Below are 26494 nucleotides of genomic sequence, written 5' to 3' on the forward strand. Positions count from 1 at the left end.
GCCAGCTTCCTCTCGTAAGCCTCCTCCATGTGATCTTCCCAGGGCACAGTCAGCTCCCAAATCATCTGATGGTGGAATCTGAGAAGATGGTCGAGTCTGTACGGAGTCATATCTTATTCTTACACTTAATTCCTCCTTGGTTTTATTTTATTGTTTCTCCCCTCATCCCGTTGAACGTAACAATAAAATACAAATCATCTGAATGAAAAACCCAAACTACCTCACCTCAGATGAAATGAAGAAAAGACAATCAGTCAGTCATGGGTCCTTAGTCATCTTAACTTTTCTCTGTCTCAGAGCTCGTTCATTATTAACTGCTTCCATACAGTCCAGTTCTCTGTTTGCCACCAGTGGAGTTGCCCCCTGCTGGTCATTAGAAAGAATGCAGGTTCAAGTTACTCCCGTGATTGGCTTCACTTTTGAAATGCAGAGGTTACGTTCACTTCTTATATACAGTCTGCAATAAACTCAGGTGTTGATCAGCAGTGAGAATCAAATCAAATCAGGTTTATTTGTATTGCACATTTAAAAACAGCTTCACCTGACCAAAGTGCTTTACAGGCAATGTGTAAAAGCAAGAAAGAAAAATAAAAACATTAATCTATACATGTGCACATACATACATATATAAACACATATACATATACATAATACACACACACAAATATATATATATATGCACATACATATATACATGTAGTATACATACATATCACAAACACATACACTCATACCTACATGCACATGCATACATACAGATACATACCTAAGCTCAATATATGGGGTCTGTTTCAACTTGTTTTAAATGCCAGGGAAAAGAGGTGAGTTTTGATTTTTGATTTGAATGGATTTAAAGAGTTGATTTGTCTGATGGAGGGAGGCAGTTGATTCCACAGACGGGGGCCAGCCACTCAGAAGGCACGGTCACCTCTGAGTTTTCGTTGAGCTCGTGGGACTACAAGGAGCGACTGTTCAGAGGACCTAAGTGGGCGTGATGGGGTGCGGGGGGTTACAAGTTCTGTTAGATACGGGGGGGCTAGACCATGCAGTGACTTATATAGAATTTTAAAATGGACTCTAAGATCTACAGGGAGCCAGTGAAGGGAGGCGAGTACAGGGGTGATGTGCTCTTGCTTGTGTGTACCTGTTAAAAATCTTGCAGCAGCGTTCTGGACGTACTGTAGCTGTGAGAGGGAGGACTGACTGACTCCCATATAGAGGAAGTTGCAGTAGTCAAGGCGGGACGTAATAAAAGCATGAATATGCTTTTCTGAATCTTGGAAGGATAAAAAAGGTTTTACTTTAGTTAAGGACCGGAGTTGGAAAAAGCAGCCTTTAACAACTGAGTTGATTTGTGTGTCGAATTTAAGGGTTGAATCAAAGGTTACGCCAAGATTTTTTGCATATGTTTTCACAAAAGAGGACAGTGGGCAAAGTTTTTTACAGATCAAGTTGGTGGACTCCGGGGGGCCGAACAGAAGTACCTCGGTTTTTTGTTCATTTAGTTTTAAGAAGTTTAGTGCCATCCAGTCTTTGATTTCTTTGAAGCAGTTGAGTAGTGGTTGCAGGGAGTGTGGATTAGTGTTTTTGAGCGGGAGATATAATTGTGTGCCATCCGCAAAGCAGTGGAAGGATAGACCGTGTTTCCTTATAAGGGCAGCATGTATAAGGAAAATAAAAGAGGCGATAGGACTGAGCCCTGAGGTACCCCACAGGTGAGGTTGGCCGAGGGGGAGATGGTATTTCTAAGGCATACTTTGAACCTTCTGTTTTCCAGGTAGGATTTGAACATATTTAGGGCTTGCCCCTGGATCCCAACCCAGTCCTTTAATCTGGTGATTAGTAGGCTGTGGTCAACCGTGATCTCAAAGTATTAAAATTGCACTGTCCCCGTTATCTACTGCTAAAAACAAATCATTAAGAACTTTTAAAAGAGCTGTTTCAGTGCTATGGTTTTCTCTAAAACCAGAGTGGAGTGCTTTGAATACTTGGTTATTGCTTAAGAATGGGTTGATTTGTTTGTAGATGACCTTTTCCAGGATTTTGGATAGAAATGGGAGTTTGGAGATTGGTCTAAAATTTGATAAAATGTTAGGATCTAGGTTAGGTTTTTTCAGAAGAGGCTGAACCATCGCATGTTTAAAGTCGGTTGGGAAGCATCCTGTGGAGAGGCAGTTGTTGATGATGGAGAGGATGCTGGGGCCAATAGTGCTAAATGTTTCTTTCAGTAGGCGAGGGGGAATACAATCGGACGGGCATGTTGTGGGCTTCAAGTGAAGGATTATTTCTCACAGAGAGGAGAGAGATATTGGATCAAATCGATTAAATACCTGCACAGCTGAGGGAGGGTCAGGATGTGATGCAGAAGATGGTGAAATTCCTTTTTTTATATCATTGTTTTTTTCCACAAAAAATTCTAAAATATTATTGCAGGTTAATGTGGAGGAGGCTTGAGAGGTCTGCTCAGAGGGATTTGTCAGTAAGTTTATGGTTTTAAAAAGAACCTTGGGCCTGTTGGAGTTTTGTGATATGAGATCGGAGAAGTATGTTGTCCTTGCTGCTTTGACAGAGTCTTGGTATTGGGCAAGGCAGTTTTTTACCAGTTCATACGACACTTGGAGTTTGTCTTTTTTCCATTTTCTTTCTGCTTTTCTGCAGCTTCGCCGGAGGGAGCGGGTGGTGTCATTTAGCCAGTAGGGGTGGGCTTTAGAGACACAGAGCTCCTGACCGACTCCGTCCTGTTGGTTCAGTCAGTAGGTATCACTGACATGAGAGGAGAGGGAGGGCGGGCTTTGAGAGACTCTTACAGTCTGGAGAGAGAGACGAGACCGGAGAGAGGAGAGAACAACTGAAGTTGAGAAATGAACGACTCTTTTCAGTAAGTGATTCAGTTCAGTTCGTTCACCCAGATGATTCGTTTGTTTTGAACGAATCGTTCATGACGACACATCACTACTTTTATTGGGATCAAAGGTTTTCCGTCGCATAGCCTGAATGTGTTTGCAGATTCTCAAGAAGTTGATGAAAAACATAAATGTTTGAAGTTGGACGAAGCTGAAGACTTCACAGGTCACAATGAAGACTCTGGTGTTTGTGTCTCTCGTGGGATTATTCCTCCACGACACGACGGCAGGTGAGTTCAGATTCATTGAAGACGATTTAATGGAAAGAGGGAAATGTCGCATGTCTTTATAAGGGTGGTTCTTTGACTACAAACACTTTCACATTCTCTTTGATAAATAAACAATAAAACTGTCTTAAATGTTTTTACCTTCTCTCCAATATGTATTTTACTTACGTTTCAACATCTTTATATGCTTCAATTAGGCGCGGAGCCTGTGGCTCATTGCAGAGGGGGCGGGGACCAATAGTGGGCCCTTAAACTGTCTATAGGCTATATAGCATATGCTGTAGCCTATATAGTAATATAGTATATCATTTATGGTTTAGTATCAGCTGTATGGAGATACAAGACGGGGCGGGACGAAGAGAAATGCTGCTGCAGATTACAAAGGGTGTTATTACAGTGACAGGGACTTATCAGTGAGTGACCTGCTGATGTTTAAACAGAACAAGTGCTGATATGTCTGTGCGCATATTCCACCGATTAAACAAGTAAAGCAGACTTCATTAACCGGACGGGAAACCAAAGATAGAAGGCAACTACAGTTTAACATTCAGGGAAGATGGACGTTCATACAGCCACACAGACAAACAGACAATACAATAAAACCCACACATTATCAACCCACAAAACCACACAGTAAACAGAAATGAAGTAATAAAGTAATAAAGTAATAAAGTTCTGGTGTGGTACAAGGGCAAAACAGTGACAATGAACTTCAATATCACTGTTTTGCCCTTGTCCCACACCCGAACTTCATATGTTCAACAATGAAAATGTAGTTATAAATCGTGATTAATCATATCAATGTTGATGTGCTTGTGTTAAGTAGCACTTAAACAATCAAAAAACATGTTAGTATTTTGTGTGTAAATATGAATTTTTACTCAAAATATATCTGTCACTCAGTTTAACCGTCATTTCCACCACACTGCAGGAATAATACTGAACAAGGTAGCTGCAACTCATAATAATAGATAACACTATGTTTTCTAATACTTACAGTTTTTGGTGTGCAGGTGACACTTGGCATTCGTCACTGGCCACAGACTCCATGACTTCACGTTGTTCTATAGAAAACAAATATCTTATAATAAATACTAAATATTAATTTTCAATTGTCATGTTCACCCACATCGCTGTTGACATCAGTAAATATAAGACACAGACATTCCTCTTTTTGTCAGAACAGTAACAGTGATTTCTTCTGGATGTTATAGGACCATGAATGTTAAAATAGCAGCATAACTACAGTGAACACAGCAGATAGACTCTGATTCAGAAAGAAAAAGGAACTAAATGCCTTCAAAGTGTTTCACCTCTAAAACCATTAACAGAGCATTTAAATGGACTCTTTAAGTCCTTCATGACACTTTAATGTTAGAAAAAGTGTTTTATTATTAATGTAGTATAATTAATGTGGTATAAATACTTATTTCACTTGAATGAATTGTGATAATTAACATATAATCAGAGTGTCACAGTCATTAAAGTTCATTTTGTGAGGATCAAACTCAAATATGTGCTGAAAGAATCAGAAACATAATCAACCTCCTGACCCTCAAAATGGAGTTAATCTCGGTTTATTGTTTTACCTCTGAATATTTGTATATGAAATATGAATAAGCTCAAAGCTATTCCACAGATGATCTTCATCTTTTACATGTTTGTTTGTTGTTTAGTTGAGATCACATAAACCCTGAAGCTCCAACATTTCATTGAAGTCAAACATCAGACTGTTTAGTGGATCTAGAAACACATATCTGCTGATGTGAGCTTATTGCACATATTTAGTTTTCTGTGCTTATGTTGGCCGATAAGTGACAGAAAACAGTGAAGCAGCTTGAACATCATTTAGAAACAGAGTCTGCATTACAGAGTTTGTCCACCAGAGGGCAGTCACGACTTTATTCTCAAACTGAAACGTCACAGCTCAGTTTGTGTTTCCCACACAAAAAGAAATAAATGGTTTTAATCTGTGAAAGTCAAAAAAACATCCACAGCAGCCTCAACAATTCAGCATTAAAAAGACTACAAAGTTTGTAGACTTTATTCAAAGTGGTTACATTTATTCCTGCACAGATTTATCTAAAAGCTTTTTTGTTCTGAGCAGTGCATATTTTTCTAAAGAGCAGATTAAAAACAGAACAATGATCGACGTGCATTCAGAAAGCAGACAACATGCAGGATTCAGAAATGATCTGTCATTTAGTTGAAGTTTTTTAGTTGAGTTTTTTCTAATTGAGTTTTTCTCCGCTGGCTGATTGTGCAGCTCCACTCAGTCTACACAGCTTCTTAAACTGTGCTCCATATACTGTTCAATAGTTTTTCTTTGTTGCTGTCCTCCAACACTGTCCTTTCAAAACTCAAATAATAAAACCCGCCTACGTGAGGACTAGTCATGAGATGTCAAGAAGTCAATAAAAAATCCACTTAATGAAACATATCTGTCAATGAAAGTCAGGGGCATGACTGCATCACTTGAATATTTGACTTGTTGAATAAATAATTTCAGTATAAAAACATTTTCTAACACTTGAATCAGAAATTTCTTTTCATCTCTAAATTAATTGGAGTATTTAATGACTGCAGAGAGATGATCAGGTTTGGTTGAATGTACTGGAAGTGTTTTTTGATTCTGTGTGCTGGATAATAACTTTTGTTCAATGATGCAAAAAGTTTCAGATTAAACTGATGAAAACATTTTGTCCTTACAGAGATGCACTCTCTGAAGATGTTCTACACGGCGTCTTCTGAAGTCACAAACTTCCCAGAGTTTGTGATTGTTGGGATGGTTGATGATTTTCAGATAGATTACTACGACAGTAACACCAAGAGAGTAGAACCCAGACAGGACTGGATGAACAAAGTCACAGATGATGATGCTGACTTCTGGGAGTGGCTCACTGAGAGAGCTGTGGTTGCCCAGCATGTCTTCAAAGTCAACCTTGACAATTTAAAGCGGCGCTTCAACCAAACTGGAGGTTTGTTTATGATTCAATTTATACTGAAAAAAGATTGTTTATAATTTGATCCTGAATTTTAGTGAACAGATGTTAACACACACACACACACACACAGACACACAGAGTCAGGAGTGTGTGTTCATGGTTGAATCTGTTGGATGAAGTCTTTCACAAGGACTACAACTCAGAGAGAGAGAGACTCAGTGTGTCTCTGATGTAATAATAAAGGAATTTCTCTCTCTCTCTCTCTCTCTCTCTCTCTCTCTCTCTCTCAGGTGTTCACATTGTCCAGGTGATGTACGGCTGTGAGTGGGATGATGAGACTGGAGATGTTAATGGTTATGATCAGTATGGTTATGATGGAGAAGACTTCATAGTTCTGGACACGAAGACAATGACGTGGGTCGCTGCACAACAACAGGCTGTCTTCATCAAACAGGAGTGGAATAAAGACAAAGCTGAGTTAGAGGATCTTAAGAACTACTACACCAAGGAGTGTCCTGACTGGCTGAAGAAGTATGTGAACTATGGGAGGAGCTCTCTGATGAGAACAAGTAGGATCTAATGACCTGATGGAGTTGAATTCTGACAATGTTCATCTTCTTCTTTTCTTGTTTATCTTGTAATTGAACAATAAATATTTCACACATGTTTCTATCACACATGCTCTGTCTTCATCTTTAAGCTTCCCCTTACCTTTCCCTTCATGTTAGATCTCTTTCTCTCTGCTGCTCATCGCTCTCTCTCAAAGTTTCTCTGTGTTTTTATTGTACTTTCTCTCTCTCCTCTTCTTCTTCTTCATCAATCCATCTGAACCCCCCTCACCTCTCTTCTTCTGTTTCTTCCCCTCTGACCCTCTCTTCTTTGAATTATACTTTAATAAGGTTGATTTTCATTGTTGACTCACTGGATTTTAAAGTCCCTTTTTTTACCAGTACATTTAAAAAGTGTCATCAAACATGAGTTGTAACAGTATTTAAGAGTAAATCCTGATAAAGATACTCTAATCTGTCTTCCTGTTTGTCCTCCAGACCTCCCCACAGTGTCTCTCCTCCAGAAGACTCCCTCCTCTCGGGTCACCTGCCACGCTACAGGTTTCTACCCCAACAGAGCCATGATGTTCTGGAGGAAAGATGGAGAGGAGCTTCACGAGGACGTGGACAATGGAGAGATCCTCCCCAACCACGACGGCTCCTTCCAGATCAGCGCTGACCTTCAACTGCCCTCTGATGACTGGGGGAAGTACGACTGTGTGTTTCAGCTCTCTGGTGTGAAGGAGGACATTGTCACCAAACTGGACAAACGAGAGATCAAGACCAACTACGGTAAGACCTCGATGAGAAGTGATGAAAGAGAGGATTTGACTGTAACAGTCGTGTGATGGAGGGAAAGTTTAGTTGTGACTTTTGTAACAACACCACAGGTAAGTGAACCCAAAAGCACGACTCACGACGCAGTCTTTGATGGGGGAAAAAAAAACAGTCTTTACTCTTGAAGAAGATACAATCCAAAAAAGTGATCAAAGGGGAAACAAAAGGCTTGAACGCTTCTCACAGGGGTCGAAGACGAACTGGCACAGAAGGAAGGGAAGCTACAGACTAAATAGTAGGGTGAGGGGGAAGACAACGAGATGCAGCTGGGAACAATCAGGGCGGGGCAGACAATCACACAGGTGGGAAACACATGAGGGCGGGAAGTGACGGATCTGAAACAAGAGGAGAAATTAGTGACCCAAAACAGAAAATAAAACAAGATAGAAATAAAAACAACCTAAGACCCTGAGCTGGACATGACAGTACCCCCCCTCTTAGGGACGGCACCCGACGTCCCAGGCTGATCTGGATGACGGTCATGGAAGTCCCGAATGAGACTAGGGTCCAATATGTTGCTTGACGGCACCCAAGATCTTTCTTCTGGACCATACCCTTTCCAGTCAACCAGGTATTGCCGACCTCGACCCCGACGTCGAACAGCCATGAGGCGCTTAACGGAGTAAGCCGGTCCGCCATCAATAATCCGGGGGGGTGGAGGGGGTCTGGAGGCGGGAACGAGTGTGCTCTCTTGAACCGGTTTGATGCGTGCCACATGAAACGTAGGATGAATCCTCCAGGGTCTCGGGAGCTTTAAACGAACAGCAACAGGATTGACCACCTTTGACACTGGGAATGGTCCAACAAATCTAGGGGCCAATTTCCAAGATTCCACTCGCAGAGGGAGATCCTTGGTGGACAACCAGACTCTCTGCCCCGGCTGGTACGAGGGAGCTGCAACTCGACGACGATCTGCTCCCCTCTTATACCTTGCAGATGTCCTGAGGAGCACCAGCCGGGCCTGTCTCCATATCCGCCGACAACGTCGAATGAGGGCCTGAGCTGATGGGACACTGACTTCCGACTCTAGCTCAGGGAACAGAGGTGGCTGATAGCCATAGGCACACTGAAACGGGCTAAAACCAGTGGAAGAGCATGGTAGGGTGTTATGCGCATACTCAGCCCATATCAGGTGTTTGCTCCAGGAAGATGGGTTATGGGAGACCAGGCAGCGAAGGCAGGTCTCCAACTCCTGATTCATCCGTTCAGTTTGCCCATTCGACTCAGGGTGATAACCAGAAGAGAGGCTGACAGTGGCACCCAGCAGGGAGCAGAAGGCTTTCCAAAACTTTGAGATGAACTGGGGACCTCGGTCTGAAACAACATCTTTAGGGAAACCATGGAGACGAAACACATTGGACAGCAAGGCTTCTGCAGTTTCTTTGGCAGATGGCAATTTTGGAAAGGGAAATGAAGGAGTCTATGTCTGCTGGACGCTCTAAGGGAACGAGCTGGTCTTTAATTCCGTCAGAAAGTCCATTGTAAAAGGCATCCAGCAGTGAGGGAGTATTCCAACCACTGTCTGCAGCTAGGGTGCGGAATTCGATTGCATAATCTGAAACCCGGCGTCTACCTTGACGAAGGCTGAGGAGGGACCTGGAAGCCTCCAGACCAGGAGTGGAACGGTCAAAAATCTTCCTGAGAGTGCTGGTGAAGAGGTCCACAGAAAAACAAACGGCAGAATCTCTAGCCCACTCAGCAGTGGCCCAAGCCTCTGCACAGCCAGAGAGGTGCGTTATTATATAGGCCACCTTTGCCCGCTCTGAGGGGAAGGAGGCAGCTGGCAGTTCAAAGTGTAGCCCACACTGAACCAGGAACGAGCGACAGTTGTCTGAGTCCCCAGAAAATCTGGTTTAGAAAGGTGCAGTGTGGGAGCTACCAGTGCCTGAGGTGAGGAGGCAGGGACCGAAGCAGATTGTGTCTTCGGAGATGGAACAAAGCTTTCAACAGGTGAAGTAACTCCAAGTGTGTCCAAACGAGCCATAATCTGTTGTAGATGGTCATTCAAAAGACACACTTGATTCCCAATGGAAGACTGGAAGCTTACTTGGCGTTCATTGATGTCCCTTACTGCTGGAATAATTCGCCCTTCCTCCTCCCCTGCTGGTGCCGGATTCTTCTTCGTTGACAAGAAGGACAAGACCCTCCGTCCTTGCATTGATTATCGTGGCCTCAACGACATAACCATCAAGAACAGGTACCCCCTCCCTCTTATTTCGACTGCATTTGAACTATTACAAGGAGCCAAGATCTTTTCCAAGCTAGATCTAAGAAATGCCTACCATTTGATAAGAATAAGGGAGGGGGATGAATGGAAGACTGCCTTCAACACCCCTAGTGGTCACTACGAATATTTGGTAATGCCTTTTGGACTTACAAATGCCCCAGCTGTGTTCCAGGCACTGGTCAATGATGTCCTCCGAGACATGCTCAACGACTACGTCTTCGTCTATCTGGACGATATCCTCATCTTCTCTCCAGATGAGGAAACTCACATTCTGCACGTACGTCAGGTCCTACAACGCCTACTAGACAACCGGCTCTTTGTGAAAGCTGAAAAGTGTGAGTTCCATGTGTCCTCTGTGCCGTTCCTGGGGTTTGTGGTCTCACAAGACAACATCCAAATGGACCCCTCCAAGGTTAGTGCAGTCTCGGAATGGCCCACACCCACTAATCGCAAGCAAGTGCAACGTTTTCTGGGATTTGCTAACTTTTATAGAAGATTCATCAGAAACTTCAGTTCTATTGCTGCACCCCTGCACACCCTAATCTCCCCCCTTGTGAAGTTTCAGTGGTCCCCTCAGGCTGACAAGGCCTTCAAAAAGCTGAGAGTTAGTTTTGTGTCTGCCCCGATCCTGAGACTCCCAGATCCCCACCTTCAGTTCATTGTTGAGGTGGATGCTTCCGAAGTGGGCATCGGGGCTGTGCTCTCCCAGCGGTCTCCTACAGACAACAAGCTCCACCCCTGTGCTTACCTGTCACGGAAATTGTCCTCAGCCGAGGCCAACTACGATGTTGGTAACAGAGAGTTGTTGGCTGTCAAAGTGGCTCTGGAGGAGTGGCGTCATTGGTTGGAGGGGGCGGAACATCCTTTCCTCGTCTGGACAGATCACAAGAACTTGCAGTACATCAGGAGTGCTAAACGACTCAACGCAAGACAAGCCAGGTGGGCTCTCTTTTTTAATAGATTTCACTTTTGTCTCACTTACCGCCCTGGTTCTAAGAACAAGAAGCCTGATGCTCTGTCCCGCCTGTTTGACCAAAACACTGCCACAAGACCTCCCGATAACATCCTGCCTTCTTCATGTGTAGTGGGAGCAGTTACCTGGGGCATTGAAGGGAGGGTTAATAAGGCCAATGCCAACGCCCAGGTGCCTAACAACTGCCCTCCTAACAGGTTGTTGGTCCCAGTGTCGCTCCGTTCTCAGGTTATTCATTGGGCTCACACCTCCCGGTTCTCCTGCCATCCTGGAATTCTACGGACATCATTCATCGTTAGACAACGATTCTGGTGGCCCTGTTTGGAGAAAGATATCAAGGAGTATGTGGCAGCTTGTCCTGTGTGTTCCCGGTGTAAATCATCTCGGCGTCCTCCTCCGGGTCTCCTGCTACCTCTGCCTGTGCCCCATCGTCCATGGTCCGATATCTCACTAGACTTTGTCACAGGACTGCCACCTTCAGAAGGTAAGACCACTGTTCTAACAGTGGTGGACAGGTTTTCCAAAATGGTGCATTTCATTCCCTTACCATCAAGATCGACAATCGTCTCAGAGAGAGAGAAAAGGAGATGTCCAAATATGCGTCAGCTCCATCGTTCCTGAAGGGGCAGTCATTCTCCAATCGTCCTGTTCCTCGCGGATCTCCACCACATCACCTCGAGGGGTCCAGCCCACTGGCGCCCTCGACAACCTCGGCAGAACCTATGCAGCTCGGAAGGGCCAGACTGACCCCTGAGGAGCGACAGCGCCGTCTTCAGGAGGGGAGGTGTATCTACTGCTCCCAACTGGGGCATTTCATCTCCTCCTGTCCAGTAAAAGACAAGGCTCATCCGTAGAGAGAAGGGTACTGGTGAGCCGAACAACTTTTTCTTCTATTCCTTCTCGACCCTTAACTAAGTCCAAACTCATCTCCTCCTGTCTCTCCCTCCCTCATGGGTTGTTAGTGGACTCTGGGGCTGATGGGAATTTCATGGACTTTAATTTGGCTAAGAGACTGGGTTTAACTCCTACTCCCCTTTCTCCAATACAGACTGAGTTGAGTTGCTCCTCATGTTGCACCAGTTGCCGGCCTTGAGCTCGAAGGGCTGCTTGCAGGGAATCTGAGTCGGCTGAGTCCATTTCACTGGCCAGTTCGTAGTGTAACAACACCACAGGTAAGTGAACCCAAAAGCACGACTCACGACGCAGTCTTTGATGGGGGAAAAAAAACAGTCTTTACTCTTGAAGAAGATACAATCCAAAAAAGTGATCAAAGGGGAAACAAAAGGCTTGAACGCTTCTCACAGGGGTCGAAGACGAACTGGCACAGAAGGAAGGGAAGCTACAGACTAAATAGTAGGGTGAGGGGGAAGACAACGAGATGCAGCTGGGAACAATCAGGGCGGGGCAGACAATCACACAGGTGGGAAACACATGAGGGCGGGAAGTGACGGATCTGAAACGAGAGGAGAAATTAGTGACCCAAAACAGAAAATAAAACAAGATAGAAATAAAAACAACCTAAGACCCTGAGCTGGACATGACAACTTTTTCTTTCTTTCAAACTCTTCAAATTGTAAAAGTATTCAGAAAAATAGTTTAAAGGTTTGGATCAGGATGAAACAAACACAGAGATCTTTAAAGAGATTATTAATGGACAGAATAGTTTTGTTTTTTACCGCCTGTCCGCTCGTTACCACAGTGCAGCCGCATTAACCTTTAAATTACTTTAAATCAATAATATTGAGAAAAAAGGGTTTGAATGTAATCGTTAGCGGTTACCATTGTGCCACAATCAAACATGGAAATAAAAGACATAAAGGTGAAGGGAAAAAACAACTACATGTAGAAAATGAATCAAAGGTACAGTGATGAAGACGAGCTAACTGACAGAAGGAGAAACTTTGTCTTTAATGAACCTTTAACCTGTTTGATCACAGGTTGTGTGACTGTGTGTTGTTTGTGTTCAACAGTGAATTCCTACATGATCTTTGTCATCATCGCTGTTGTTCTCCTTCTTGTAACCATCGTCTGTGTGGCTGGATTCTGCCTGTATAAGAAGAGAAATGGTGAGAGAGCAAAGTGGAAACATTCAAACATGTTTTTTATATTTACATCTGGTGAATAGTTCTCTTGAGGGGACCTTAAATAACCTTCAATGAAATAAATCTAGAACAATCTTTTTTTTTCTGTTTCAGCCAAACGCCCTCCATCCCGTAAGTAGAACTTGATTTTATTATATTAAGTTTGACCTTAAATGAACTCTGTAAATGAAAAAGGGTTTCTGGAGTGTTTTCTGGTGTAAATGATGGTTTCAGAGTCGGATGTGTGCTAACATTGTGTTTCTGATCTTACAGCGGTAAACGACCCGGCTGTGGAGCAACAAATGATGCTTCCAAATCAAAATACCTGAAAGACAAAGAGAGGACCCTGAACCCAGTGAGTTACATGAAATAAGCCTTTAATTCAGGATATAGTCATTGTTCTGGTGGTGTGTGTGGTAAGTCAGGAAGACACTGCATGTAAACATTACTTCTGCTGCTGCGTCACCTGGACAGAGGCGGTAACCACAGCTACAGGCAGAGAGAAAAGAGAGTCACAGGTGAATGGGGAAGAGGAATCAGGAATCAGAGGAAGACACACAGTTTTTAAACCGTGTGTGTGTGAACGTGTTTTTGAGTCCTGTCATGTTTATTATCATGTTTTCATATACGAGCTTATTCTTTTCTTTTTGGTTGTTACAGTAATTCTTTAAATCTGATTATAAAACTGCATAAAGGAGATCGTTTCTTTGTTATTGTAAAAAAGTTGATGACTCATTTTAGTGAAAAAGTGTATTTGAAGTGAAGGGAGATGATTTAAAGAAAGGTGCTTCAATGATGAAATCACCATGACCTTTGACCTTGATGTTAAAACCTGGATTTGTGGATAAATTCTGTAAAAAAAAGTGATGATAAATATTTTTTAATGTCATGTTTTCTCTTTCTTCTGTCTTTTTCTCTAAAGGTTTACGGGTACGTTCTGCACTGAAACAAGGAGCAGACCGACACGCTCTCCTCAGAATTCATTGGCTCTCATCGTATCAGACATGAAGTGATCAGAGTTGGGAATTTAAATTTAAATCTTTGAAATACAAAGAAAACGAGTTTGAAAAAGAGTTGACAAATGCTTTTCAAATCTTCTTTAGGGTTGTTTGGTGACATTAGTTTCAAATATAAAAAGCTTTTCCACTGATAAAAGACGCTTAAATAAATTTAAATGAAAACTTGATGATTTATTTTTTGTCACCTGGAGAGAAGAGAATCAGAAGATGAATCTATGACGGCATCACGCCGCTCTTCATGTGTTGAAGAAAGATTTGTGTGTTGATCTAAAATCCATCATAGTTGGATTTTTATACTTCTGGTGTTCGGAGCTTTGTGCTAAAACAAATGTTGGTGATAAATACGATAATAAAGACATACACACACACACACACACACACACACACACACACACACACACACACACAATACAAACATTAAACATTTTGTTTTCCAGTTGTGTAAATAGTTTCGCTTATTTCTTTTTTTAGATTTCTTTTTGGGCTTTTGGTACCTTTACTGTAGAGATAGGACAGAGGATAGAGTCTGAAATCAGGGAGAGAGAGAGAGCGGGGAATGACGTGCAGGAAAGGAGCCACAGGTCGGATTTGAACCTGGTCCGCCCGCTTGTAGGACCATAGCCTCCATTCACCAGCTCCTCAGTACTGTTTATTTCTGCATAAGTAATGAAGTGTGTTGATTTAAACGAGGCTCAAGAGATTTATAATGTTTGTGTTTTAAGGTTTTTCATTAGTAATCAGGACTATGTTGTTTTTTCTTCTGTGATATATATTTTTATATTAAGTTTAAATGCTTCAGCTGATCACACATTGATGTGATGAAAAGAAAAGTTGTTAGTTTTATTTGAGTTAAGATCTTGAATGGTTGGTGGGATGTTGAATGTTTCTCTGTGAAGCTGTCTGTAAATATAGATTTAGTGTTTCAATAAAGCCCTTAAACATTCAAAGTGTGTGTCTTCTTGTGATTTCACATAAAGTGTCTGAATAAATGAGGAGCAGATTTCCAGATATGAAGACCTGTGTGTGTTTTCCATAAATGATAATAAAAGATATTGTTAAAAAATCTTTTCACATAAAAAAGAAAATGGTACTGCAGATTTTCTTTCAGTCTTTTTCTGTTGTTAAAAACTTGTTTTCCCTGCCAAACATTAAAAACATGTTGGTCTCTGATATGAAGCTCTGGTGTAAGTTCAGTCAGGAAGACTTTATATTTGCCTTCACGATCGGGTCTTTCTCTCATTCTTCCCTTTTTGCACGCTCGCTCACGTTTCCCCTGTTATTCTCCAGCTGTCATTGGATAATCAGCTGTCTCGTCAGCGGTACTCATCTAACCAATGGCATGGCGTTCCTCCTTCATTGTCAGCCTATCATCGTTCTGCTCTCTTTTAAATGTGATTCTTTCTCTGCCTTTAGTTCCTTCATGTTGATGTTTCGTGCGCCCCTCCACCTCCCCATCACCGCCCGTTTTCACAGAATCATCATCCATCAATTCTTCACCCATCCGGTCTCATCATGTCCTCAGCTTCAGCACCACCAGGGTCTGGACTCCATCAGGGGATTTATTCTGTCAACACTCAGAATTGTTATTCTTCAAACATCAATCACCCCCATAGAGTCCAAGCTCCAAAGTATTTCTGTCAAGTCACATTTCCATCTTATCCATTATAATAAATCATTTTTTTCTTAATTCACTCGTCTCTCCTGATTTAAATTCGACTACCTATCCAAAAATATCACTCCAGAGGCAGAGCACAACATCGACAGCTGTTCTTCAGAGATCTAATCAGCATCAAAACTATCCTAAATATCTTCATCATCATTATCAAACAAAACCATCATCATCAATAATATCATTAAGGTGGTAGGTGGTCATAAAGAGCTGGGTCTTTAGCTTTTTCTTAAAGGTGCAAAGGGACTCTGCAGATCGAATGGAGTTTAGTTCCTTTCACCAGTAGGGGGCGACAGAGGAGAAGAGTCTAGTTAATGAACTAAAGCACAGAAACAGGAAGTGGTTGTGGATCATAAACTGATGTCAAAAGGCTCAAAGGAACGGTAACAAAGGTCAATGTGTGTTGTTGAAAAGGTTTTTTTTATTTTTATTTTATGTCAGTGACTGGAAGTACTTTTACTCTGTGGGGCTCCGCCCTTTACATTTACAGTCTAGGGGGCTCTGGGGTTCACAAGTTTAGGGATTCATAATATTTACAGTCTATGATTCATACCAATCAGTCAGTCATCAGTGATCTGTCGATAAGCACAAGAGAGCACAGATGATGAGGAGTCCATTCTTTTGTTTTAACTGGTTTAACTGGTTTAACTGGTAAGAACTGGAAAAAGATTAACCAAGATAGATCAATCACAAACATTATCTAGTAATCTAAAAACTTCTCCAAATCTGCTGCTGAATTAACACAGAGAATAACTCATAAACTATTTAAGGGTAACTCACATATTTTGAAGAAAAGTAAAGAAAACTTTAAACGATATGATAAATTATATGATATTAAAGGTTCAATGAAAACAAATGGAGGTTATGTAATATATAAAAGGTCAAATAAAATAAATAGATGTAAAATAATATATAAAACCAAGTTTAACAATAAGAAAAACGGTGTTTTGTCTTGACTCTACTTCAGTGCAGTAACGTCCTGTGGCCACATGAGGGCGGTGTTGTTTTAACGGCTCACTCAGCAACGAGTGCTTCCGGTCAACGGTTTGTAAAAAGAGCTTTCTTCTAACTAACATGAATGTATAACGTTGATCTTTTTAACAACTTTAACAGAACAAATAAACTAACAAGATACACAATGAAACTTTACAAACTTTCGCTCTCCCAGTCACAACAAAAACAGAAATAAAACGATGTGTTCTGTTTGATTGTGTTGTTGTAGTTTTCTATGTGTCCACTAGAGGGAGCGCAGTGTCTCTAACAGTCTACGGTCAGTCCTCATGGACTTATGACTTGAGCTGAAGGTACTATAATCTTAATAGTTTAAATTAACTGAAAATGATCAATCAGACCATAAAGTATATTTAATAATATAACAATATGTATTTGGTGTGAGCTGATATTCTAGTTATTTCATGTCATTACATAGTCAAAATATGTCCTTATGTCTTTTCAATTGGCACACACATTGTCTCTCTTCTTGTTTAATGTCATTATGTGGCTACAATAAAACAAAAGTCTCTCAAATTATTCGTCAGTTAACTTGAACTGAACATTTAGCTGTAACGTGTCTTTCACTTAAAACCCAGAGACTAAACTCTGCTGTATTTTCCTGCACAACATGAGAGAACTGTGTGTCAACCACTCAACTGAGCCAAGTAGCCTACTGATTCTGTTGCTTAGTAACTTCTGACTTTGCCTCGTCTGATATTTCACTGTGTTAATCCTAAAAAAGGAAAAAAGAAAGCAAGTTAAAATCTTACTGCAGGAATGTGAGACAAAGTGAACTGACAATGTGACACATATTTGCAGTGTATATAACGCACACTGCACTCCTTGTGCCTGGACTTGTTAAAGTACAATCTATAAATAACAAAACAAAAACATCCTGTCAGTCAGTGAAGAGATGAACATGTCTCAGTTTATTTATGTACAGAAATTCAGATGAAAAGAAGGAGTCAAGTACAGAGGCATTTATACTTCTGAGAACTTCAGAAAAATAAGACTGACAACTCTAAGTATGTTTGTTTAAAAAAACAGAAACTGACAGAAACATTTTTGAAGAACAGAAAAAGCTGCTCTAAAAGTTAAAGAAAAACAAAATCCTGCTCCAAGATTGAGCCTGTAAAATATGTTCCTGACAGTTACTGTTAGGTGGGGGTTATTTCTGTAGTAGATGGACAATTATGAAAACGTGAAACAGACTGTGGATCATCTTAGATTTATTCAGCCATGGTCAGACAACACAGAAACACAACACACATGGCTGACAAAGTGCAGACCATCGCTGACCCATGCTGACCAAGATCTCACAATCATTGACAATCATTGGCAAAATGGCAAAATGGACCAAAGTCTTCATCACACAGTGTGGCTTATATTCTGCTAGAAGGTACAGCCAACAAATTCCTTTCCATTTGGGTACATCACTATAAAACAATAAAGATGACATGACACTGATTTGTATACGTATCAGATGTAGACTCTCTGTCTACCAAACAGTTGTTGACAACATATAGTTGGCTCCTATGCAAACACAGATCTGCTACAATTTACATGTTTCATCATATAAGGTTACAGCTTCACAGACCCAAAAGTAGAATTACTGTGAGATGGTTGACAGAATTTAAAGATATGTCCACAAAATTATCAAGATGAATGAATCCATGAAAATACGTACTAACAGTTCCCCCGTTTTTAATATTTAACTTTATTTTTCTTTAAAGGGAGAAAAGTTTGAACATGATTTTAATTTCTCTTTGAGGTGTTTACCAATTACCTTCTTTAAGTACATGGCCTCTGAGTTTCACCCATGATAGACAATAACATCGTTTTAACACCGTCCACATAACATCAAAATGTTTTAGGAGTGGTTAGAAAACATATGTAAAGATCACAGGTCACATACAAGATACCAAAACTTAACAGAAAAGGTAGAAAACCTTTAATGTTCTATTTGGGAACTCAGATCATGTTCAGTGTCAAAGAATGAAATCTAAAGATAACATCAGTGGTGAATTTACAGAACATTTGAAAACAAAGATGTTTAAATCATCAAAACTTAATGTATTTTATGATATCTAAAACATTCTTTAAATCAAACCAAAATCAAATACTTTATATCACATCCCGCACTTTTTAATTCATCTTATTTTTATGTTTTTAATTATTTTTTTTTTTATTTTTTTTTACAACAATAGATCAAATATTTAAGCAGATATGTATTTTAGAAAGATAATCAATAGAAAGGAAGCAATGACTTCAGGGTGCTCCGAAATAACCAACAAAATCTCTGCTAACTAGAAATGAAAGAAATCTCACCTGATGTTTAAAATAAACACAAATCTGACCTTCCTGTCTACCCAAAAAACAGGAGGAAAAATGTTTGATTCAAACAAAAAAAATTGAGAAAGCTTTAAGATTCTATGGAAAAATGTGGTAGTACTTATACCGTCTAGGCCAGGCATGTGCAAACTGTGGCCCGCGGGCCATATACGGCCCGTTGGGCTTTTTAATCCGGCCCGCCGAACTTGTCCAAATTATATTATTATCAAATTAAATGTTATTATAATTAAACCTTGTTTGTTTTCCCCTGTAATGTAATTTCCCCAATAGATGGCGCACTTCAGAGTGTGGTGTATTACTCCCTTAAGAACCCGGATGAACCCTTCTGTACAAAAGAGCGGGCCAAAGAAAAGAAAAGTGGACAGTGAGTGCCGAGTGTTTAATACGGAGTGGACAACTAAATAGTTTTTCACTGAAGTCCGATCAAAGGCCTGAAATGCCAAGAAACTGTCGCAGTTTTCATAGAGTACAATATCAGCCGTCACTTTGCTACGAAGCATGCTAACTACGCTAGCAAGCAGTCCGCGCAAGAACGGGCGGCTCAGAGGTTGAAGGCTAATTTACAGACTCAGCAACATTTCACCAACAAACTGCGATTCAAGAGTCAACTACCAAGGTGAGTTTTTAAAAGAATGCACAGTAGAGACAGCAGGTCTCTTTGTGTCCGGAGAGCCAGTTTGAAAAAATCAGTTTATCACGCAGGACTGTGACTCGCCGTGTGGAACTGATTGATGAAGATATAGAGAATGAAAGAAAAAGGCTGAGTCCTTTAAGTTCTATTCACTAGCGCTGGATGAAAGTAATGACGTTAAAGACACTGCTCAGCTCCTCATTTTTATCCGAGGGATTAATGACAGTTTTGAGATAACGGAGGAGTTTTTGACCATGGAGTCCCTGAAAGGAAAAACGCGAGGAGAGGACTTTTATAACCAGGTGTCTGCTGTCATCGAGACAATGAAGCTACCTTGGAGTAAACTTGCCAATGTCACAACGGATGGATCGCCAAATTTAACTGGAAAACATGTTGGGCTGCTGAAAAGAATCCAGGATAAAGTGAACGAGGAAAACCCTGAGCAGGATGTTATGTTCCTTCACTGCATCATCCATCAGGAATCTCTGTGTAAGTCTGTATTGCAGCTTAATCATGTCGTGAATCCAGTTGGAAAACTTGTTAACTTGATACGAGCAAGGGGACTTCAGCATCGACAGTTTATTACGTTCCTGGAGGAAACTGATCATCAGGACTTACTGAACCACTCTCTCTCTGCTGGTTAAGTTTGGGCAAAGTGTTTCAACGAGTGTGGGAGCTGAAAGAGGAGATCGGCACATTTTTGGAGTTAATGGAGAAATCCGACGAATTTCCTGAGCTAAGCGACAAGAAGTGGCTTTGTGACTTTGCATTTTGCTGTGGACATATTTTCACACATGAATGAGCTGAATGTGAAACTACAGGGGAAAGATCAGTTTGTGCACGACATGTACAAAAATGTTAGAGCCTTCAAATCCAAGCTAACTTTATTCTCCAGACAAATTGCAAACAAATCTTTCGCTCATTTCCCCACACTTGCCATGCAGACAGAGGCGACGCCAAACGCAAAGAAATACAGCAAATCCCTTGACGACCTGCACGGAGAATTCTGCCGTCGGTTTTCTGATTTTGAAAACATTGAAAAGTTCAGCTTCAGCTGGTGTCCTGTCCCCTGTCAGAAGACCCTGAAACAGCACCACAGGAGCTGCAATTGGAACTGATCAATCTTCAGTCTGACTCCGTCTTAAAGGAGAAGTTCAACTCTCTTAAACTGAATGACTTTTATGCTTGACTTAACGAAGCCTCGTTTCCAAACCTCCGGAGGACGGCACAGAAGATGCTGGCTTTGTTTGACCTACGTATGTGAGCAGACATTCAGCGTCATGAACAGCAACAAAGCCCCTCACAGATCCAAGTTAACTGACCAACACCTCGGATCTATCCTGAGAATTGCCACTACAAAACTAACTCCGGACTTTAATGCACTGGCGAAAAAGGGAGATCAACAACACTGTTCCCACTAAAACTGAACCTGAGTTTCTCTACTGTGTTTATTCAAATTTAATTTAATCAAATGAATGCATTTGGAAATCAATTTGTACAATGAGCCTTGCATGTTCATGCTTTGCTACCTGTTAAAGGCCAAATCCTTTCATGTAATGGCTTTTACATGTCATTTGTATTAGTTCACACAAACACTCCATCCATCTGTTCCTGGCCCGGCCCCTCTGTCACATTTTAAAACCCATTGTGGCCCGCGAGTCAAAAAGTTTGCCCACCCTGGTCTACGGTCAGTCCTCATGGACTTATGACTTGAGCTGAAGGTACTATAATCTTAATAGTTTAAATTAACTGAAAATTATCAATCAGGCTATAAAGTATGAGGCATATTTAATCATATAAAGATATTTCTTGATAGACAGAAAATAACAACAAAACAAGGAATGAACTAAACGAGAGTAAACCATGACATCAGCTGTTTTTAACCTTTAGCCGATACAAGAAATATTTTGGTCAACTGTTTTTTTCTATTAAACTGCTGAGAAAGCAGATTATTATTATTATCATAATAAAAAATTCTACTGACATTAAAGATTAAAGATGAATTAGATTCTGCCAAAGAAGTTTGTTTTCAGTTTGACCTTTTCCTGCAGTTTTTAAATAATTCTGTTTAAATTAGCTTACACCTAATTCCTCCTTGGTTTTATTTTATTGTTTCTCCCCTCTTCCCCGAGAACGTAACAATAAAATACAAATCATCTGAATGAAAAACCCAAACTACCTCACCTCAGATGAAATGAAGAAAAGACAATCAGTCAGTCATGGGTCCTTAGTCATTTTAACTTTTCTCTGTCTCAGAACTCGTTCATTATTAACTGCTTCCATACAGTCCAGTTCTCTGTTTGCCACCAGTGGAGTTGCCCCCTGCTGGTCATTAGAAAGAATGCAGGTTCAAGTTATTTAGATAAAATAACTCTTATAAAGCTTTGTTTGTGTGATATAGTGATATCTTTTAAAACCTTACGATCTTCTCAAACCATGAGTGAGGATTGGAGCAGAGTTTACTCAGCACTAAAAGCAGAGCAAAATGAAACACAGCATCAGGTGTTCAAACATCAACAAAGGTGTCACATTTCTCTTGTTCCAGCAGTTTTCAGCGTCCAAAGCTCCAAACTAGTTCAGGATCATTGGACCTGTCAGATAAAGCTGGATCTGTAAAGTGTGATCTGATGTTATTTCATTCAAACCATCTTTTGTGTGTCAGTGATTGTCCTGACAGTCGGCCTAATCTGTGCTAAGACCTGTGTGTAGACCTCTACTGAAGAGTTATACACAACACATGCAGAAAGTGATAAAAGAAGAAAATGATAAGTACTTCAAAAAGGTATAAGACGTCCTCCTTCATCTGATTTAATAACATTATTCAATGTTATGATTGTGCACACGTGTATTTAAATATCTGATAATCACAGAGCACATTGAGTTACTGCAGGACAGGAGAGCACCTCACCACATTTACTCACTATAACTTATATTAAACTATATTTATATCTGGATTAGGACTTTTTATTAAATCCCAGAGCAGCCATACAGAACAAAAGCACAACAAGACTCAACTACATCCCTACAAACTCCAGATTATCCCTGTATCTGACCTTTGAACTCTCACAAATGTATACACTTGTTCTTAAAACTTCACATTAACCAACAAAATATATAAAAATAATCTGATCATCTGAAGGTTTAACACTACTGTGATAAATGAATAAAGTCCTGCGTGTCTCCCAATGCTCTGTCATGGGCTCAAACAAGCGGAGTTAACTTCCCCTTTCATTCACAAACTGTCTGAGTCAATGTGACCGAGTTACTAGAGTCGTCGATGCTCAGGCTGAATTCCTATTGGCTGAGACAGAGGTGGAAGTCAGCGATCTTTTTTCTCCTCACCTCATTTCACCCTCAGAGCTCGAAACACGCAGATTCTCAAGAAGTTTATGAAAAACATAAATGTTTGAAGTTGGACGAAGCTGAAGACTTCACAGGTCACAATGAAGACTCTGGTGTTTGTGTCTCTCGTGGGATTATTCCTCCACGACACGACGGCAGGTGAGTTCAGATTCATTGAAGACGATTTAATGGAAAGAGGGAAATGTCGCGTGTCTTTATAAGGGTGGTTCTTTGACTACAAACACTGGATCCCACAGTTGTGCTAAATAAAGACGTTTTTAAAGATCAGGTTTCCCCCTTGCCTGACAGTGGTTTGGTCCACTGCTGAACCAAACCACAACACCCTGTCATTTCCATCACTGCACACATTATTGGAAAATATTCCAAAAGTTCTAATTATATATTAAAAAATTCTCCACAATTTGTTAGATGATACTCTACTAAATGTAATTGTATAATTTATTTATTTCAAAACACATTTTACAGAATCCAACATTAGACTTCATATTGAGGTTAATGTGCGTTAAGCCATTTGACCCCTTGTGACATTTAATTAATTTAATTTACAAATGTATAAAAATTGTAAAATGTTATAAAATTGCAGAACTAGTTCTGAAATAGTCATATATTTATTTAGGGGTGTCATGTGTCACGTATTTTTTAGACAAAATGTCGTTTGTTTAGATGTGATAGAAATGACATTAGTTCATTAAGGGTCAGATAATATGTCAAGAATGACCAAATGATGTTGTGATGGCAGTTCAACCACTCTTGTATCTTAAAACTATGAAAATTAGATAATCTTATGGGACTTTGATAAGTGTGATTTAGTTTTTTCTACAAGTACACAGGGCCAAAAGTGCACCTAGTTGAAGAAACACCCATAAACTGTTGGTAGAAATGAAAGCTTCATTTGATGTTTGTTCTCAGGACTGAAGCAGCTTGTTGAAATGTGAAAAGTGAACATTTAATTTGACGTTAGTAAATCCTGTTTGTTCACGTCCTCACACCCTGATACTTACAAGAAAAGTGTTGTTGTGAGAAAGGCTATTAAAAGTGTCTGCTAGTTATCTTTTCCAAAAGACAAGCCGAGAAATGATGAAGGCCCGGTTCATATGAACAGGACCATGAATGTTAAAATAGCAGCATAACTACAGTGAACACAGCAGATAGACTCTGATTCAGAAAGAAAAAGGAACTAAATGCCTTCAAAGTGTTTCACCTCTAAAACCATTAACAGAGCATTTAAATGGACTCTTTAAGTCCTTCATGACACTTTAATGTTAGAAAAAGTGTTTTGTTATTAATGTAGTATAATCAATGTGGTATAAATACTTATTTCACTTGAATGAATTGTGATAATTAACATATAATCAGAGTGTCACAGTCATTAAAGTTCATTTTGTGAGGATCAAACTCAAATATGTGCTCAAAGAATCAGAAACATAATCAACCTCCTGACCCTCAAAATGAAGTTAATCTCGGTTTATTGTTTTACCTCTGAATATTTGTATATGAAATATGAATAAGCTCAAAGCTATTCCACAGATGATCTTCATCTTTTACATGTTTGTTTGTTGTTTAGTTGAGATCACATAAACCCTGAAGCTCCAACATTTCATTGAAGTCAAACATCAGACTGTTTAGTGGATCTAGAAACACATATCTGCTGATGTGAGCTTATTGCACATATTTAGTTTTCTGTGCTTATGTTGGCCGATAAGTGACAGAAAACAGTGAAGCAGCTTGAACATCATTTAGAAACAGAGTCTGCATTACAGAGTTTGTCCACCAGAGGGCAGTCACGACTTTATTCTCAAACTGAAACGTCACAGCTCAGTTTGTGTTTCCCACACAAAAAGAAATAAATGGTTTTAATCTGTGAAAGTCAAAAAAACATCCACAGCAGCCTCAACAATTCAGCATTAAAAAGACTACAAAGTTTGTAGACTTTATTCAAAGTGGTTACATTTATTCCTGCACAGATTTATCTAAAAGCTTTTTTGTTCTGAGCAGTGCATATTTTTCTAAAGAGCAGATTAAAAACAGAACAATGATCGACGTGCATTCAGAAAGCAGACAACATGCAGGATTCAGAAATGATCTGTCATTTAGTTGAAGTTTTTTAGTTGAGTTTTTTCTAATTGAGTTTTTCTGCGCTGGCTGATTGTGCAGCTCCACTCAGTCTACACAGCTTCTTAAACTGTGCTCCATATACTGTTCAATAGTTTTTCTTTGTTGCTGTCCTCCAACACTGTCCTTTCAAAACTCAAATAATAAAACCCGCCTACGTGAGGACTAGTCATGAGATGTCAAGAAGTCAATAAAAAATCCACTTAATGAAACATATCTGTCAATGAAAGTCAGGGGCATGACTGCATCACTTGAATATTTGACTTGTTGAATAAATAATTTCAGTATAAAAACATTTTCTAACACTTGAATCAGAAATATCAGAATAAGAGTTCCAGGAGAACTTTTTCTTTTCATCTCTAAATTAATTGGAGTATTTAATGACTGCAGAGAGATGATCAGGTTTGGTTGAATGTACTGGAAGTGTTTTTTGATTCTGTGTGCTGGATAATAACTTTTGTTCAATGATGCAAAAAGTTTCAGATTAAACTGATGAAAACATTTTGTCCTTACAGAGATGCACTCTCTGAAGTATTTCTTCACGGCGTCTTCTGAAGTCACAAACTTCCCAGAGTTTGTGGCTGTTGGGATGGTTGATGATATTCAGGCAGGATACTACGACAGTAACACCAAGAGAGCAGAACCCAAACAGGACTGGATGAAGAAAGTCACAGAAGACAAAGCTGACTACTGGGAGTGGGAGACTCAGAGAGCTGTGTTTTACCAGCATGTCTTCAAAGTCGGCCTTGACATTTTAAAGCGGCGCTTCAACCAAACTGGAGGTTTGTTTATGATTCAGTTTATACTGAAAAAAGATTGTTTATAATTTGATCCTGAATTTTAGTGAACAGATGTTACCACACAGACACACACACACACACACACACACACACACACACACACACACACACACACACACACACACACACACACACACACACACACATACACACACACACACACACAGAGTCAGGAGTGTTCATCACAACAAACCAACAACACACAGCTGATAGAGGAACATTACTGCCTGGTTTCTCAAACTGAGGAGCAGGACCCCAAATGGGACACAGGCTGCTTCTGCTGGGTCCTCACATGAGAGGAGGAGCAGCATGTTTTCATGAAGCTGACTGACAGGACGCCATGATAAATATGACCATCAGATCAGAGGGGTCAAAGGTCAAACAGCACAACTCTACTGTACTGACCTCCCTGTGTCCGAAATATGAACAAGAACAACTACAGATTATATTCATTTAGATTAGATTCATTTAGATTAGATTCATTTAGATTATATTCATTTAGATTAGATTCATTTAGATTATATTCATTTAGATTAGATTCATTTAGATTAGATTCATTTAGATTATATTCATTTAGATTAGATTCATTTAGATTATATTCATTTAGATTAGATTCATTTAGATTATATTCATTTAGATTAGATTCATTTAGATTCATTTAGATTAGATTCATTTAGATTCATTTAGATTAGATTCATTTAGATTAGATTCATTTAGATTAGATTCATTTAGATTCATTTAGATTAGATTCATTTAGATTAGATTCATTTAGATTCATTTAGATTATATTCATTTAGATTATATTCATTTAGAT

General features: G+C 40.0%; 3 protein-coding genes and 1 pseudogene across 3 annotated transcripts in view; all 4 read left to right on the forward strand.

Moving 5' to 3' along the window:
• Positions 1–26494, forward strand: part of LOC110004705 (collagen alpha-2(XI) chain-like) — a 105304-nt gene that overhangs the window by 57300 nt on the left and 21510 nt on the right. The window lies entirely within an intron of this gene.
• Positions 2801–14707, forward strand: LOC110005123 (major histocompatibility complex class I-related gene protein-like). The gene is made up of 8 exons (XM_065948117.1): positions 2801–3133; positions 5842–6108; positions 6366–6644; positions 7122–7415; positions 12631–12726; positions 12856–12873; positions 13015–13096; positions 13664–14707. Exons 1-7 carry the CDS (start codon positions 3076–3078, stop codon positions 13068–13070), a joined length of 1068 nt encoding a protein of 355 aa, XP_065804189.1. The 5' UTR covers positions 2801–3075; the 3' UTR covers positions 13071–13096; positions 13664–14707.
• On the forward strand, positions 19660–20523 carry LOC136177135 (general transcription factor II-I repeat domain-containing protein 2-like; annotated as a pseudogene).
• LOC110004288 (major histocompatibility complex class I-related gene protein-like) overlaps positions 22724–26494 on the forward strand; it is a 7365-nt gene continuing 3594 nt past the window's right edge. Inside the window, 2 exon segments of the mRNA XM_065948386.1 lie at positions 22724–22906; positions 25396–25662. Of these exon segments, the coding sequence (XP_065804458.1) occupies positions 22849–22906; positions 25396–25662 (325 nt within the window). The 5' untranslated portion in view covers positions 22724–22848.

The sequence above is a fragment of the Labrus bergylta genome, chromosome 19 (genome assembly GCF_963930695.1).
Source record: "Labrus bergylta chromosome 19, fLabBer1.1, whole genome shotgun sequence".
NCBI lineage: Eukaryota > Metazoa > Chordata > Actinopteri > Labriformes > Labridae > Labrus > Labrus bergylta.

Excerpts from the sequence above, each read along its gene's own strand:
- LOC110005123 (XM_065948117.1), top strand. The coding sequence starts at position 3,076 with ATGAAGACTCTGGTGTTTGTGTCTCTCGTGGGATTATTCCTCCACGAC. Across the intron at positions 6,109-6,365 it reads GCGCTTCAACCAAACTGGAG|GTGTTCACATTGTCCAGGTG; the intron begins GTTTGTTTATGA and ends TCTCTCTCTCAG. Across the intron at positions 6,645-7,121 it reads GAGCTCTCTGATGAGAACAA|ACCTCCCCACAGTGTCTCTC; the intron begins GTAGGATCTAAT and ends TTTGTCCTCCAG.